We start from the raw sequence: 13,514 nt of genomic DNA, 5'->3' as shown, positions 1-13,514 counted from the left end.
TCTAGTATCCTTGTAACTATACTTAACTATGCCTACAATCTCTCAAGTATCCTTGTTACCATACTTAACTAAACCTACTATTTCTATGTATGAAAGGTAACGGGACCCTGTGAGCACTTTTTACTGCACTTTACTATACGAACTATTAGTTAAAGTCAGAAGGGTAAATGGACCCTTTGGGAACTTAGTATGTGGTAAAGGACACACGAGAGATTTCACTCAGCCTCACTCTCGTTTTAAGATGCAAAGAAGAAAATACAAATCAATGTTAAAGTTACATGTGATCATCAACACCTGTCCATCTTAGCGCAGGAGCTGTCTGTAGCCTTTGTCACGTGATCGCGGAAGTGGCTGTCCACTCTAAGCGTGTGATAACCGGGTAGAAGACAGAATGTCTGGGATAACATGGTAGAAAGAAGAAAGGGTGCGAAAGACATTGTTTAACAGCTCTTCGCACCACCAGGCTGTCAGGAAAAAACATTTTCATATATGGGCGGGCGAGTGAATTTTCTTCAGTTTCTAAACTTTCGACTCAATTCTCCTCGAATTTCTAGTTTCTTTCTTTCAATATATATCATTTTATTAAAGAAGATATTAAATAGTTTTACTTCATATTGTCCATATTGTTTTAAAAAAATTGAAACGAAAAAGACATCGAGACATACAAAAAGCGAACACTAGTTTTTGGGAGTGCATTTACACGCAAAGGCACACATACACACGAACAGGCGTGCATATAAACAAATACACACCCATGCAAATAATGACAATTATTAAAACACTTATACATTATACTGTCATGACAGTGGGTACTGCCCCACGTATTTACATGTACACTCCAGTGGCATGCACACCACTTCTACAGATCACGAATCTCTCCACCGCTAGCCACGATGTTTGTGCCAGGTATGACCCACTTCCGGTGTCGTTTGCACATGCCCAGTGGTTGATGTGTCCTCCTGGTCACCCAAAGACATTTTTGAATCGCGAAATCAAAAGAATCTTCACTGTTAGCATCATAAAGGCAAGACATCTACAGGCTGCTAGTCACCTCTATGACGGGCTTTACCGGAATTTTCTCGAAGCATTTCGCTTTGGAAACTTGGCGCCAAAGTGCCCCTTTCCCCTTCTCCCCGTTGCCCCCTCTGCTAGTGGGGAAAGACTGGGGGTTGATGCTAAATTTAGCCCTGGCCGTATCACGCTGTCGTTTATTTACGTCGTTTGAACGGCGCAGTTCCCACGCTACTACAGCAGCGACCATCCCACTGCTGCAGCCATTGGCTACTTCAACATCACTCAAAGCTCAGCGCGATATCAGGAGGAAACCTTTCTTCCATATTTGGGCATCCCTTACAACGGCGGGCGAGTTGCACATGCAAGTAAATGGCATTCCTCAGAAGCTTGCGAACACCCGTGCACTCCCCTGTGTGGCCCACAACGCCTGCCGAGTGAGTGAGGGATGTATAAAAGGCTTTCACTCGTCAGTGCAGCGGAGATTCTACCAGAACGAAATCCTATCTACACTGCAAGGTTTGAAACCAGTTGACCAACTCAAGCACGGGAAGTGTGTTTTGCATGTTTTCGAGGTGAAAAGAGGAGAATCCATCTTTCTGTGACAACTGTGACGACTCGGCTCCTGACGCTAACGCATCGTTGACACCGACACTGCACGTGAATCCATCCTACAAACTCTTGCATCGCTGGTTCGACTCCACAGTTAGCCATGGAAAAAAGCACAAGCATCTTCTGTCTGCTGACAGTCAGCTTCATCGTCCTTGTCCAGGTAAATATTTAACGACTCGCATTTTTTTCTATTGTTTTCAGTTTCGGTTAACTTTCTGTCAAAAGTATTTAAACAGTTATCCTGAAAAAATAAGTAGCATGATGCTAGATAGCCATTGACTCCCTGTCACTGCAGCAACAGTTTAACAAGTTAGCGTGTAACACCTCTTGTGTCGAGAACACCTGTCTCTAATGTCCAATTCATGTACATGGGTCTTTCTCTACTGTATTGTGAGGATGTTAACACAGGTACCACTGCAGGCAGCAGTCTTCCTTCCTCTAATGTTTTCTCTCTTTCTTATTTTCAGCTCCATGCTAGCTGGGCATTTACACTAAGTAAGTGAACTTAATCATGTCAACGCATGCTGCTGTGAATGAATGATCTGTAAACGACTGTGAACACATTAACGCTGTAGATGACATGGCGTGCATGACTGTGAACATCTTCATGTGTGGAAAGTGAACAGTGCGTTGTGTACATGATTCTGAATGCTATATATTGTTCTTATTTGAGAGATGTGAACACAGACCGCTAATTTGTTACAGCCACTACTGAGGGTTTTAGTGTTGATCGGCACATGTCCATGTGACAGCGTGTCTGTTTTCTTCACTTACGGGTAGTTAGCTGCTAAAAATAAACAAGTCGCTGATTGATTGCTCAGTGGTGTAACTCTATAGCCATCGACAACTGTCTCCTCTTTCTAGAATGTTTATTTTCAATATTGAGGTTTTCTCAGAATGTCAGTGAGGGGTGTCACCACTTTCAACGATCTCGTTCTTTCTCGGACAGGCCGGGAAGGCGAAACTGAGATGCAGTCGGACGCGTGGGCTGATGACATCATGGTGGACACGTGGAATGGCGTGCCTAGAGGTGAGTGCCCGCCTCCCTGTGAGTGGCTGATATGTCGCCCATCACCTGCTGGTGTAGAGTCACTCACGGCTACTGTCATAACAAATCTTCCTCCATCTCCTTCTCCTCATCATCATGTGAACAATGACGGACGTCTAAAGTGATTATGATGACAGCGACTGGCACAAGAAATCTGCACGACTTAAAACTTCTCTCTTCTGTTGCTGGTTATTATTATTCAATTATTACAAAGACATATTCACGAGCAAGCAAACGAGCAAACACAAGATAATGGCGAGAGAGGAAGAGGCCACTAACCCCGCCCCCAACCCACTCTGTCATGTCACAGGATGTCGTGCCAAGCCTGCTGACGTGTACTTCGTGCTGGACACAGCAAGCGGCACGTCCGACGCGGCGGTGCAGCAGCAGCAGCAGTTCCTGGCCTCCCTGGCGGCGCTGTTCCCGCTGTCCAAGACAGCCGTGCGTGTGGGCATCATTTCTGTCGGCCACAGGCCAGAGGTCACCGCTCGCCTGGGCCGCAAGGACAAGATGGCCGACCTGCAGCAGGCCGTGCACAGCACACCACGTGTCGGAGGGCTCCCTGATATCGCGCAGGTAAATTGCCAGCACCTGGCCGTCACACGTGTTGTTACCCGAATGAATGGTGCAGGGATTACGTACACCTGCAGTTACCTGCGAACGCGAGTGCTTCTGTGTGTGTAATTGTAATCTTCTTGGTGGCAGAACTAGAGACCGTTATAGTGCATGCTACATGCACCAAAATTACTTACTAACCTTCTTTCATTTGTGTAGGCGCTAAGGTATCTCCGGCTGAAAGCCTTCGCACCAGACACGGCCAGGAAGGAAGTGGCCCACGCGGTGATCATGATGACAAACGGAAACTCCCTGAACGCCAAAGAGGCTGCGGCGGAAGCGGAGCTGCTGCGGGGTCAGGGAGTGTACCTGTACGCGGTGTCGACCTCGGCTGATCAGAAGGTCGACAAGACAGAACTCATGCGCCTCGCCTCGCAGCCGGCAGACAAATTTGTTTACGACACCAGCGACTACAACATCGTCGAGTCTTTGATAGACCTGCTGCACGTGGAGCTGTGTAATTGTAAGTAATAAACATCGTCTAAAATGAACCCTGACCTTTCGGGAACATTAAATAGAAATCTGTCTTACTTCTAGTTAATAATGTGACTTGCTCTGAGAAGCTTTGTGAATGATTTAGTGTTTTGTTTTCGATAAATGGTGAAGGAGATTGTAAACACTCGACCTCAAGCTGAAATGAAGTTGGTCAAATGCCCTGTTAGCTGATCATTGTTTCACTCGTCTCTCGCGGTGTCTCCACAGACCAAGTCCTGCCCCCTATCAAAACCAAGGATGCCATGTGCGCAAGCCGTCGTCCGACAGATGTCGCCTTTGTGGTGGAGCACCTTGGTCTGGGCAGCCCCAAGACACAACGCCTTCTCGACTTCATCCAGTCCATGCTGTCGGAAATGGATCCCGACTCAGACATCAAGGCCGCCATCTTGACCAGCAAGGACCCCATCCCTCGCAAGGCCCTCAGCAGCAAAGTGGACACAATCCAGCACCTGGAACAGCGCCTGGGCAAAGTTGTCTTCCCCGATCTAGGAACCTTGCTAAAGAGGGCGCGCAAGACGCTGGGTCATCGCGTGCGCGGGGAGGAGGAAGTGGAGGACGAGGAGGTGCAGAAGGTGGTGGTGGTCTTCGTCGATGACTCGGTGGAGATGACATCACACGCGCTGGAGGAAGCGCGAGCCAACAAGCGCCACAAGCTCGACACCTACGTCGTCGTGGTCGGCAACCTCACTAAGCCCACCGCCCCTCTCTTGCACGTGGCCAACGGATCCGACCACGTGATCTACGTGGACAGCTACGACGACCTTGAGTCCCAGTCTGTGCTGAGCCAGGTCCTGACGACTCTTTGCAGAGGTTGGTCTTGTGCACTTACTCGCTGTACTTAACAAGGTTGCTTGGCGTCAAACGCCTTTGATCAATCGGCCATTCTCTGACCATTGACAAGAGCGGCTGTTTTGTGGATTGATGAGGATTTTTTTTACCAATTTCAATGCTTGGTGATGTGGTACTAATATAATTTGCTAATAATACTGATATTCGATAGGTGTCGTCCGGTCTTTTTAATGCACTTTATTTATGTATATATTTTATTTTGACAATTACAGGGTTGTAGCGTGGACAGAATAATATCGACATGAAATGTTGTGATGTACAGCCAGACTGTGATGAAAAGAAGCAGGGGGTGACATGTGATGTGAATGCCAACATAGGATTTTAGACTATTTCCGTCCATCGTACAACGCTCTGCAGGACCAGTGTGGAATGATTCTTTGACGACGACATCACGTGCCGGTCACGTGAGATCATATGAGGTGGAGAGTGACGCCTCCTATCACCTGACAGTGTAAGATCGATTTGGAGGAGATAACCCAGCACACAAGGGCAGCCTAGTCTGTGAACACGTTACTGCATTTATTCCGGCCATGTGTGACTGGTATGTGTGTGTGAGAGAGAGATTGAGAGAGAGACAGCGAGACAGAGACAGAGTTTTGTGTACGAGCTGAGGTTTTAGTATTTATTACTTTTATAATGTGACACAGTTCACACATGATGCTTTATAAACAATGTGTTAATCGTATTAACCGCAGAATTTCCACCTTTGACTCCTTTTGGTCATCAAGCTGGTTGCCACTCTTGCCACTGTCAGTTGCCATAACACTGTCAGTTGAGCTGCTATAGCACTGTCAGTTCAGCTGCCATAACACTGTCAGTTGAGTTGCCATAACACTGTCAGTTGAACTGCCATAACACTGTCAGTTGAACTCAGTTGTGGAAGCTGCTGTCCTGCTACCTGAACCATTCTGGTTTGATGTCTTTAGACTCTCTAGCATCTCTGCTACAAGCTTGTTGTTGCTCTTGAAGCACTGGTAGCGGTAGTCCTCTATCACTTACTCACATTTGTATGTGCGATGTGTGCAGCCCTGTCTGTGTGGTGAGAGAGGGACTAGGAGAGAGAGAGGGACTAGGAGAGAGGGAACGGAAAGCCGAGTCCTTACAGGCACGCCCGTTCGTTACCCGTATAGTGCAAAGAAAATCTCCCCCTCCCACCACGTTGATCTTGCTACCGGGAATGTGTATCTGATTCGATGGAAGTTCGGCAAAAGGTAAAGGAGTGAGAGGAAAAGAAACCCTCACCCTCACAGAAATCATGGCACCGATAACAGAGGGTAGGGTCTCTATCATATCCTCCGCAACGACCGAAACATGTTAGGAGACGACCTTCACCTTGAGAGACAGAGAGAGAGAGACTGCCGTGTCTGTGTGTCGCTGATGTTGAGACTTTTCGACCTTTACGCTGAGTGAGAGAAAGACAGAAAAAAGATAGAGAGTGAAAGAAAGAGATAGAGAGCCTGACGTATTATTATTATGAGTGAGGTGCTTTATTAAGACGTTAACAAGAGAGATTATTACTTATCATGATCTGCTTTTATACTGAGATATTGTTGTACAAACTGGAGTAACATTACTACACACCCGGGACTATGTTCTAGTCAGGTGTAAGCCATGTGTTTGTAATGTGTTGATGAAGACCAAGCAAGCCCTGCAGTGTCCAGTCCTGCACGACCAATGGTCCAGTGAAGTGTAACCGTCAGATAACCGCCACATTCCATTGACAGTATTTGTACTTTCCTACACCCACACGTGCAGCATGACTGGACCGACTGCAGGTTGACGACAGGCCATGTTATTCCTGTTGGCAAATGAACCCGTGATATTGTCTTGTAATAAATACATTTGTGTATAAGGCTAGGGTGTTGTGCTTTGATGTTAACTGAGAGAGGGAGAGCGAGAAAAAGTGTAGATAAACACAGAAAGACACAGGGAAGCACTTCTCTCTCACACTCTCACACACACACTTACAGACACCACGGACAGTAGAGCGGTCCGGTGGCGCAACGGTTAGCGCTGTTAGCGCCTGTCACCAATACAGTGAAGGTTGGCTGCCCTGAGTTCATTTCTCGTCTCGGGCACGCTGATCTTTCTCTGCACGTGGCATCTGTTTACAGGGCTGGCTGCCTGCCGTAATATAGCCTTAGCTGCTGAGACGGCGTAAAAACACCAATTCCCCCCCCCCCCCCCCACCACGGACAGTATCAGTAGACATTTAACGGGACACGTGGGGTGCAAGGTTGGTTTGTTTTTTAAGCGATTTTCTAAAGCTGAGAGCAAAGTATTATTTCCCCCATACCGAGGTGACTGCTCCCTTTCTCTTGACACTAACCTCCAAAGATGACCGTGAGGTCAACACCAATGACATCGGATTGTCCAGAGATACATTCACCTTGTGAAGACCTCAGACAGCAGCGGACATGTTAATCACGTACATCGTGAACTCACCACCTTGACCTCTTGTTGTGCTTTCGCTTTTTACCCCCGACACACGGAGGGTCAAGACTGTTGACAATGTCCTGCCCTGTCCCCTCACCTGTGCTCTTCTCTGCGACATCGACTTTAGCTGTATACCTCCACCACCACATCCATCATCATCGTCAACAACAAGAAGTCGACTTACAGCATTGTACTCTACTTTCTCCTTGTAATAAGCCAGCAAGCGTTGTCTGCCCTTGTCATAGGAGATGCCAGACAGAATGAGAAACAACAGGTGCTGTGGGGGGATACGTCACTCAGCACAACAACTGCGCCATGCATTCCATGTACACACACACATACACACACTCACATATACAGATGTGTGTGGTAAACCTTGTGGCTCTGTGGTGAGACATTGAGGAAGGAAAGAAAACAGAACCACAAGAGTCTGTCAGAAATTCTCGCTGCTCGGTGTTGACTCCTTTCTTTCAAGGTGACGGTTGCAAAAAAACTGTTTTTCTCCACTTTGTCCATTTGCGTACAATGTAGTCAACACACAGGGTGGTTACTTCATGAGTCGTGTTGGTTACTTTACATTCTGAATTTTTCATCGGAAAAAACAAGTCTCCACATAACTGACGTGTTTAGTGATGTGTTAAGTGTGAAGGGTGATGGGCGGCCCGCAAAGCTCTACAGATAGTGTAGACTAACAGCACAGGTATGTGTAGCAATAAAGTAAAGGTACATATATGTGTAGCAATAAGAATAAAGGTACACAACATTTACAACAGGAGAGGAACACGTTTCGTTGTCCTCAGATAATGAATATGCAATAACAACAAAATTATGCAAATATCAATTCATTCACTTCTTCCTTTTTATTTTCATTTTAATTCAGCACGTATTGCACAGTATAACAACTACTTGTGCATCACTACATCAATACATCACTGCAGCCACCACCCTAGTACATAGTCTCAGTTATCTTCCATTCCTCCACCATCACCTCCTCCAACAAATTTTCTTTTTTATCGTCGTTGCGAAACTAGACCGTTGGCAAACAACTTTGTTTTCCTGCCTCGTTTCTACGCCTCCGTAGCACAGCTCACGTGACCAGAATGCCAGTCTTGTGCATCCAGAGCTGACGGTGCCATGGAGACGTCTGTGGGTGCACGCATCAGTCTGTTGTTATGCCTTTATACACGTGTGGACGCTTGCATGTGTGTGTGTGGTCGTGTTTGATGTCTGCTCTTGTGTCTGTGTGTGTGTGAGAGAGATATCAAAGGATAATGATAATGGAGCTCACAAGAGGAAAAGTCGAATACAAGGGAGATAACTGCTGTGTAGGGTAGGAATGGACAATGACATGAGCAGAATCCTACTTTACACCTTTGGTGACCCTCGTGAAGTCTCTTCAGATGTCAAAGATCACAAAAACCAATAAAGAGGTAATTTTACCAACAATATTACAGATTTAGCCATGAGCATTTTTTCCTGACTACCTCAGATATGTGGAGAACAAATAACACCGGAGATGTATTTTGAGGTGTGGTGATTTGCAAGACATTATTAATTCGGGTTGTTTTTTTTAATTGTTTGTTTCAGTGGCTGATCCAAACCTCGCTGTTACATTCAGAAGTTGAATAAGATCTTGTAAGTATTTTTAACCTCTAGTTAAATGCATTGAAAAAATACTGGAACTGTTGAGTCCCATGTTTTTGAACTTTGGAATAGCGCAAACTATTTCTGAAGGAATTTTGTGCAGACGACATCCGTTACCCACCAAGAATGTCGGGATAGCACGTGTGCTGTGAGTTGATGAATGAAACCAGTTTTTTTCTTGTGAAGTTTATGGAATCTTTTATGCATCGAAGTCAGTCGTGGTCGTGACTAAGCACTACCAAAAGTAATTTTGTGAATAAATCTTTAAAATGACAGTGTAGCTGTGTGTGAAATGGCTCATTTGTGAAAAGCAATTATTTTTATAAGTATGTAAGCATTACACAATTCTATTTCTTAACGAATCGAAAATAGTGCAGCGAGCAGCCATTCATGGAAGAAATTTATCCATCCTCCATTCATTCTTTCCCTGAGAAAAACAAAGAAAAACTTGTCACAAGCAAACCTGTGCACTTGCAATAATAACGGTCATGTTTTAATGTTGTTGTCAGCTGTAGTAGCACTGTGTTGACATGTCAACATTGCCATTATGTTGACAAGAATCTTCCGCGCTGATGTGTTGTATTCTCTACAAAGCGTTTGAACAGGACAGACTTGTTCTATCTACGTCACAGCACGTGATGGTAGAACTGTAGATGACGTGTTACACACGCCCAAATGCGTCAGCATAGGGGATGCTAACCCTCACGTGACGACACTTGCACGATGTGGCTGAAGGTGACGTACACAACTTACAGTCAGACGTCACGCCTCAGTCGTCAGACCATCCTCATCCTCGTGTACACAACCACGTTTGTGATGAGACTGTGATCACCCGTGGGAAGGGCACGTAACTCCGTCGCTTCATTAATGTCACGATTCCCTCCCCCACAACACCCATGATGCCATGAAGAGTTTTTGTGTTGTTTTGTGATTTGTTTAGTTTATTGGTATCCTGGAGCATGTGGCCCAGGAAGACAACGTCTGACCCCAAGAGGCAGCGTCTGATACACGAGTGTGGTCGCTCGTCCCCAGAGACAGTGTCATTCAGTGCATAATGTCTGTCCCCAAGTGGAGAATTCAGTTAAGTTGTGTGTATGTAATTGTTGGCGAACTTTACACTTCATTTTTGAAGTTGACCTGCGACAGGTGTGCGTGAAATCTGAGAGGTTTTTGACGGATGGTTGCTGGGATGGGATGGATTATCCTTTTGGGGTCAACTGGGGGATTTAGAAAGAAGAGGACGGGTTGAAGGATACAAAGAAAGGGATAGCGGACTGTGGTGGTGGTGGATGAGAATGAGGTTTGTTGGGAGGTCTCCTTGCTCACTGGTCAGAAATCCATTCTTCTGCAGTCTGTGTAGACTTGGCTTGGCACCACCACTGACCATAAAAGTCTCTTGTGTTTCAGAAAGTCATTCCTGGTCACAAGTGGTGCCCAGCTTTCTCTTTTTAAGCTGCATCTCCATTCCATCCTCCTGCATGTGCTTTTTTCTGTACCAGAAGGTGGAATAGGGCACAGGTGAAGAATCCTGCACAGGTTCTACTTTAGCAAGAGCATTTGGAAGATAGACCTGACCATACGCGCTTGAGACAACAAGGCATCAGGCACTTGCTTCAATCAAGACCTTACTGTAGCAGTGACTGCTGTGTTCTTTTTCAGTTCAGAGTCATGCTGTGGAGCATCTCCCATCGTCAGGGCTTGTGATCTCACAACAACTGGAGGCAAAGACTCTGTAGAAGTTGGATAAGGCAGTGGAGCCCCGACACCATCTTCCAGAACTTGCTGTTCACCTTTCTTTGACCGAGCATTATACCTGGAAGATGTAAGGCGGAAGAAATCATTTGTAAAAATTATGTAACAGAAATCTCATTACAAGAAATCACCACACAGACATGCAACATTTTCTATTATTAGTTTTTTGCTTGATCACTGCTATAATCCTGCTATGTATGTGCTGAAATGTTAAAACTTCCCAAAAGTCGCATGCTGGTATCGTGCATAACCATCAGATTCTCCAGAACGAAGTCTCGTATGTCCCGATCTGCCCGCTGAACGAGGGTCCACCTCCGAACTCTTTTTCCTCCCTCCACAGCATTCGTTGGGCGTAAGCGACAAACTTTCCATACACCTACCTCCATTTAGCGATTGTAACTCGGCCATTCAGCAGGCCCAACATTCTCCCCAACGAAGCATCACATTAGCTAGCAGTTCAAGTAATCTTTATGTTGATCACATATCTGATTTTTCTTCTTTCCGCAAAAGGGTTAGGGGTAAGCTAACTACAGACCTATTCTAATAGTGTCACAAAAAACCTCACACACAGTAAAAAAGTTATTGTACCTTTGTGTAACCTCAACCCCAGGTGTCAAGCAGCTTTTCTTGGCAGCCTTGAATCGCCCTTTTGATGATGCCTGATGTCGTGGCGCAAATGCTCTCAGCCTCTTGTCAAAAACAGTCAGGTCATTCCACAGTGAGAAAAATCAAAACTACTAGCTGGTTCGAAAGAAGCATTACTAATTGCATATGGAGAAAAAGTATACGAAGAGCTTGTGTACCTTGTCATTCCCTTGAATACTGTCTGGACCAAAACATTCCTATGACAATAGTTAAAGCAATGCAAAGGTAATACAACAAGCGATGTAGGCTGGAAGCAGGCATTTTCACTTTTCTACTACAAATCTCCATCCATTTTAAAAAATAACTTACACCAGCATGCTGCTCCAATGTGGATGGTGCTGTGTCTGGGAGAGATAAAGAAGAATGAGGGTCCTCAAGTGGAAGACTGGGAGGGGCAGAGATGGCTGGCTTTGGTCTAGGAACAGGTGGACAGACAGGTATGATCCCTCCTCTGCCGAAGCAATGGTCAGGTCCTCAACATGTCCTTCATCATAGCCCTCATCTCTGATTCTTTCAGCCACTTCCTTCACATCAACATCATCATCATCGGAAGCAGCAGCAGCACGGGCATCTTCCCCCTCTTCCTTCATGTTCTGCAGACCTCGCCCAGTCTGCTGATAGTAGTACTCCATCCAAACGAGTTCTCCTATTTAAAAAAGCTCTTCAAACTTTAACAAGCGAGTCAGACGAACCAACCGAAAATCCCACTGAAATGTACCGACTGTGTAAACACACAACTGCTATTCATACTGCCCCAGCACCTGTAACATTAACAAAACCGTTCAATTTTCCTTGAGTCTTCTCCATGGCTCTCCCTACTCATTATTATAACAATAGAGCTTCAAACACCAAAGTAGCTACAAATTGTAACCAAAACGCCCCAAACCGTAGATGAGATGAACGGATCTGATTATATAGATAGCCGACTAGGAGGAATGTGGACCGCCACTGGCTCGCTCGCTGGTTGGCCATTTCACGAGGGTATTACGAGATCCTGACAATCCGGTTGCCTACCGGCCGCAGGGACAACAAACAGGCATCTCACGGCTGGACGCCCCGCGGCGCCTACCGCCTATTTCTCTCTGTAGCCTTTCTCCTACATGGGGCGTCCTAGGACCTAGGGGACGCACCCGCAAGTGACGCCCAAGGGTGAAATAGGGGGGAGGGGTGGAGCTTCATGCTGTTGTGACCACAACTAAGGTGTAGCAGTAGCTTCCCGCTACTAGACCCCCGCCGACCTAAACTTATCTAACTCCTAACGGACGGTCAGCCGTCCCTTCAGGCTTCAGCCGTCTCTTTCAATTCCTGGTTGTTGCTTGAACCTTCTGTACAAGACTCATTATGTGCGTGAGTGCGAGCGAGTGCCACTACAACGCTGCAGCTCTTCGCTTGCCCATCTCCTCTCACTCGTCCCACGCTAAACCAAGCTTGCTATGTGGCGTCGCTACCAAGTGGTGTAACCATCTTGCCAGATTTCTCCTCTTTCTGCTTAGGCTCGCTCAGGGAACGACAGACAGTCTTCCTTCCACCCTCAAACGGCAAACGGTCCTTTCACCATTTTGTCTGAAATCATCTTCTGCCTGCTGTATTAAAAACTGTGGACAAGGCAACTTTTCCAACTATTATTGCAGTCCGTTTTTATTATAAATGCTGATGATCCGCTCTAGGCTCAGCTCGGCAGACGACTATATACATGTTTACGTGTACTGGTTAGATTGTGGTGTTGCACGAAGAAAGTGAGTGCGGGTACGTGTAGTGAATTGTGAATAGGCCAGCACAGCACAGACGATAAGTTAGGCAAGATTCCAAGAATAAATATCATAGGTTTCAAACTAATGGGTGAAAACGATGATAAGAAATGGAACGTGACACCACTAAGGATCCTCGGTTGAAAGTCTCCAAGAGTTGCTTTAGGGTTTGGGGGTTTTGCTTTGTATTTTTTAACAGGTATAGCGGGAACGTAGTCCCCCTTACGAATAGAGTACGCACTCGAGTCACCTACATTTGCGGTGATCGCAGGGGTCAACCCGCCCCTAGTGCAATGGACAGGCCTCGCCCTGAAAGGACCTCCAAGGTGATCAAGGTACCTCCAGTGCCAGGTAAGTATGACTCACAAATGGCAAGCACCTACCCACCCCAAACTATTTGTGGGCTATTTAGCGGTGATCGGGCCGCCTTCAATCTAAAGCCTTTTTCACTAGTTTTCAATCTCACTTAGTGCAAACTTCTTTTGAAAACAAATTGCAACGATTTCCCTCTGATCGCCACGCCACAGCGAACAAACATTCTGTCAACAAACATTCTGTCAACAAACATTCTGTCAACAAACTTTCTGTCAACAAACATTCTGTCAACAAACATTCTGTCAACAAACATTCTGAGCTGCCGACAAACGTGTTCAAGTCGT

The 13,514-nt window shown here is 46.0% G+C and overlaps 1 protein-coding gene, 1 long non-coding RNA gene and 1 other non-coding gene across 3 annotated transcripts; 1 reads left to right on the top strand and 2 right to left on the bottom strand.

Moving 5' to 3' along the window:
- The first annotated feature begins 878 nt into the window (after positions 1-878).
- On the top strand, positions 879-6,482 carry LOC112553680 (cartilage matrix protein-like). Its single transcript, XM_025221063.1, has 7 exons — positions 879-1,783; positions 2,091-2,118; positions 2,573-2,653; positions 2,982-3,247; positions 3,446-3,749; positions 3,989-4,591; positions 4,843-6,482. The coding sequence occupies exons 1-7, from the start codon at positions 1,724-1,726 to the stop codon at positions 4,848-4,850; spliced, it is 1,350 nt and encodes a 449-aa protein (XP_025076848.1). The 5' UTR covers positions 879-1,723; the 3' UTR covers positions 4,851-6,482.
- Positions 6,483-7,901: 1,419 nt separating this feature from the next.
- On the bottom strand, positions 7,902-13,503 carry LOC112553692. Its single transcript, XR_003097096.1, has 2 exons — positions 11,051-13,503; positions 7,902-10,523 (listed from the first exon to the last, which is right to left on the bottom strand). It is a non-coding gene; the product is annotated as an uncharacterized LOC112553692 (long non-coding RNA).
- LOC112554741 lies at positions 13,051-13,214 on the bottom strand. The gene has a single exon (XR_003097306.1). It is a non-coding gene; the product is annotated as a U1 spliceosomal RNA (small nuclear RNA).
- Positions 13,504-13,514: the final 11 nt, after the last annotated feature.

The sequence above is a fragment of the Pomacea canaliculata genome, linkage group LG13, assembly GCF_003073045.1.
Source record: "Pomacea canaliculata isolate SZHN2017 linkage group LG13, ASM307304v1, whole genome shotgun sequence".
NCBI classification, from domain to species: Eukaryota; Metazoa; Mollusca; class Gastropoda; order Architaenioglossa; family Ampullariidae; genus Pomacea; species Pomacea canaliculata.
Note: the sequence above shows the minus strand (reverse complement) of the source record. Positions and strands in the feature narration are given on the sequence as shown.

Excerpts from the sequence above, each read along its gene's own strand:
- LOC112553680 (XM_025221063.1), top strand. The coding sequence starts at position 1,724 with ATGGAAAAAAGCACAAGCATCTTCTGTCTGCTGACAGTCAGCTTCATC. Across the intron at positions 1,784-2,090 it reads GCTTCATCGTCCTTGTCCAG|CTCCATGCTAGCTGGGCATT; the intron begins GTAAATATTTAA and ends TCTTATTTTCAG. Across the intron at positions 2,654-2,981 it reads GTGGAATGGCGTGCCTAGAG|GATGTCGTGCCAAGCCTGCT; the intron begins GTGAGTGCCCGC and ends GTCATGTCACAG.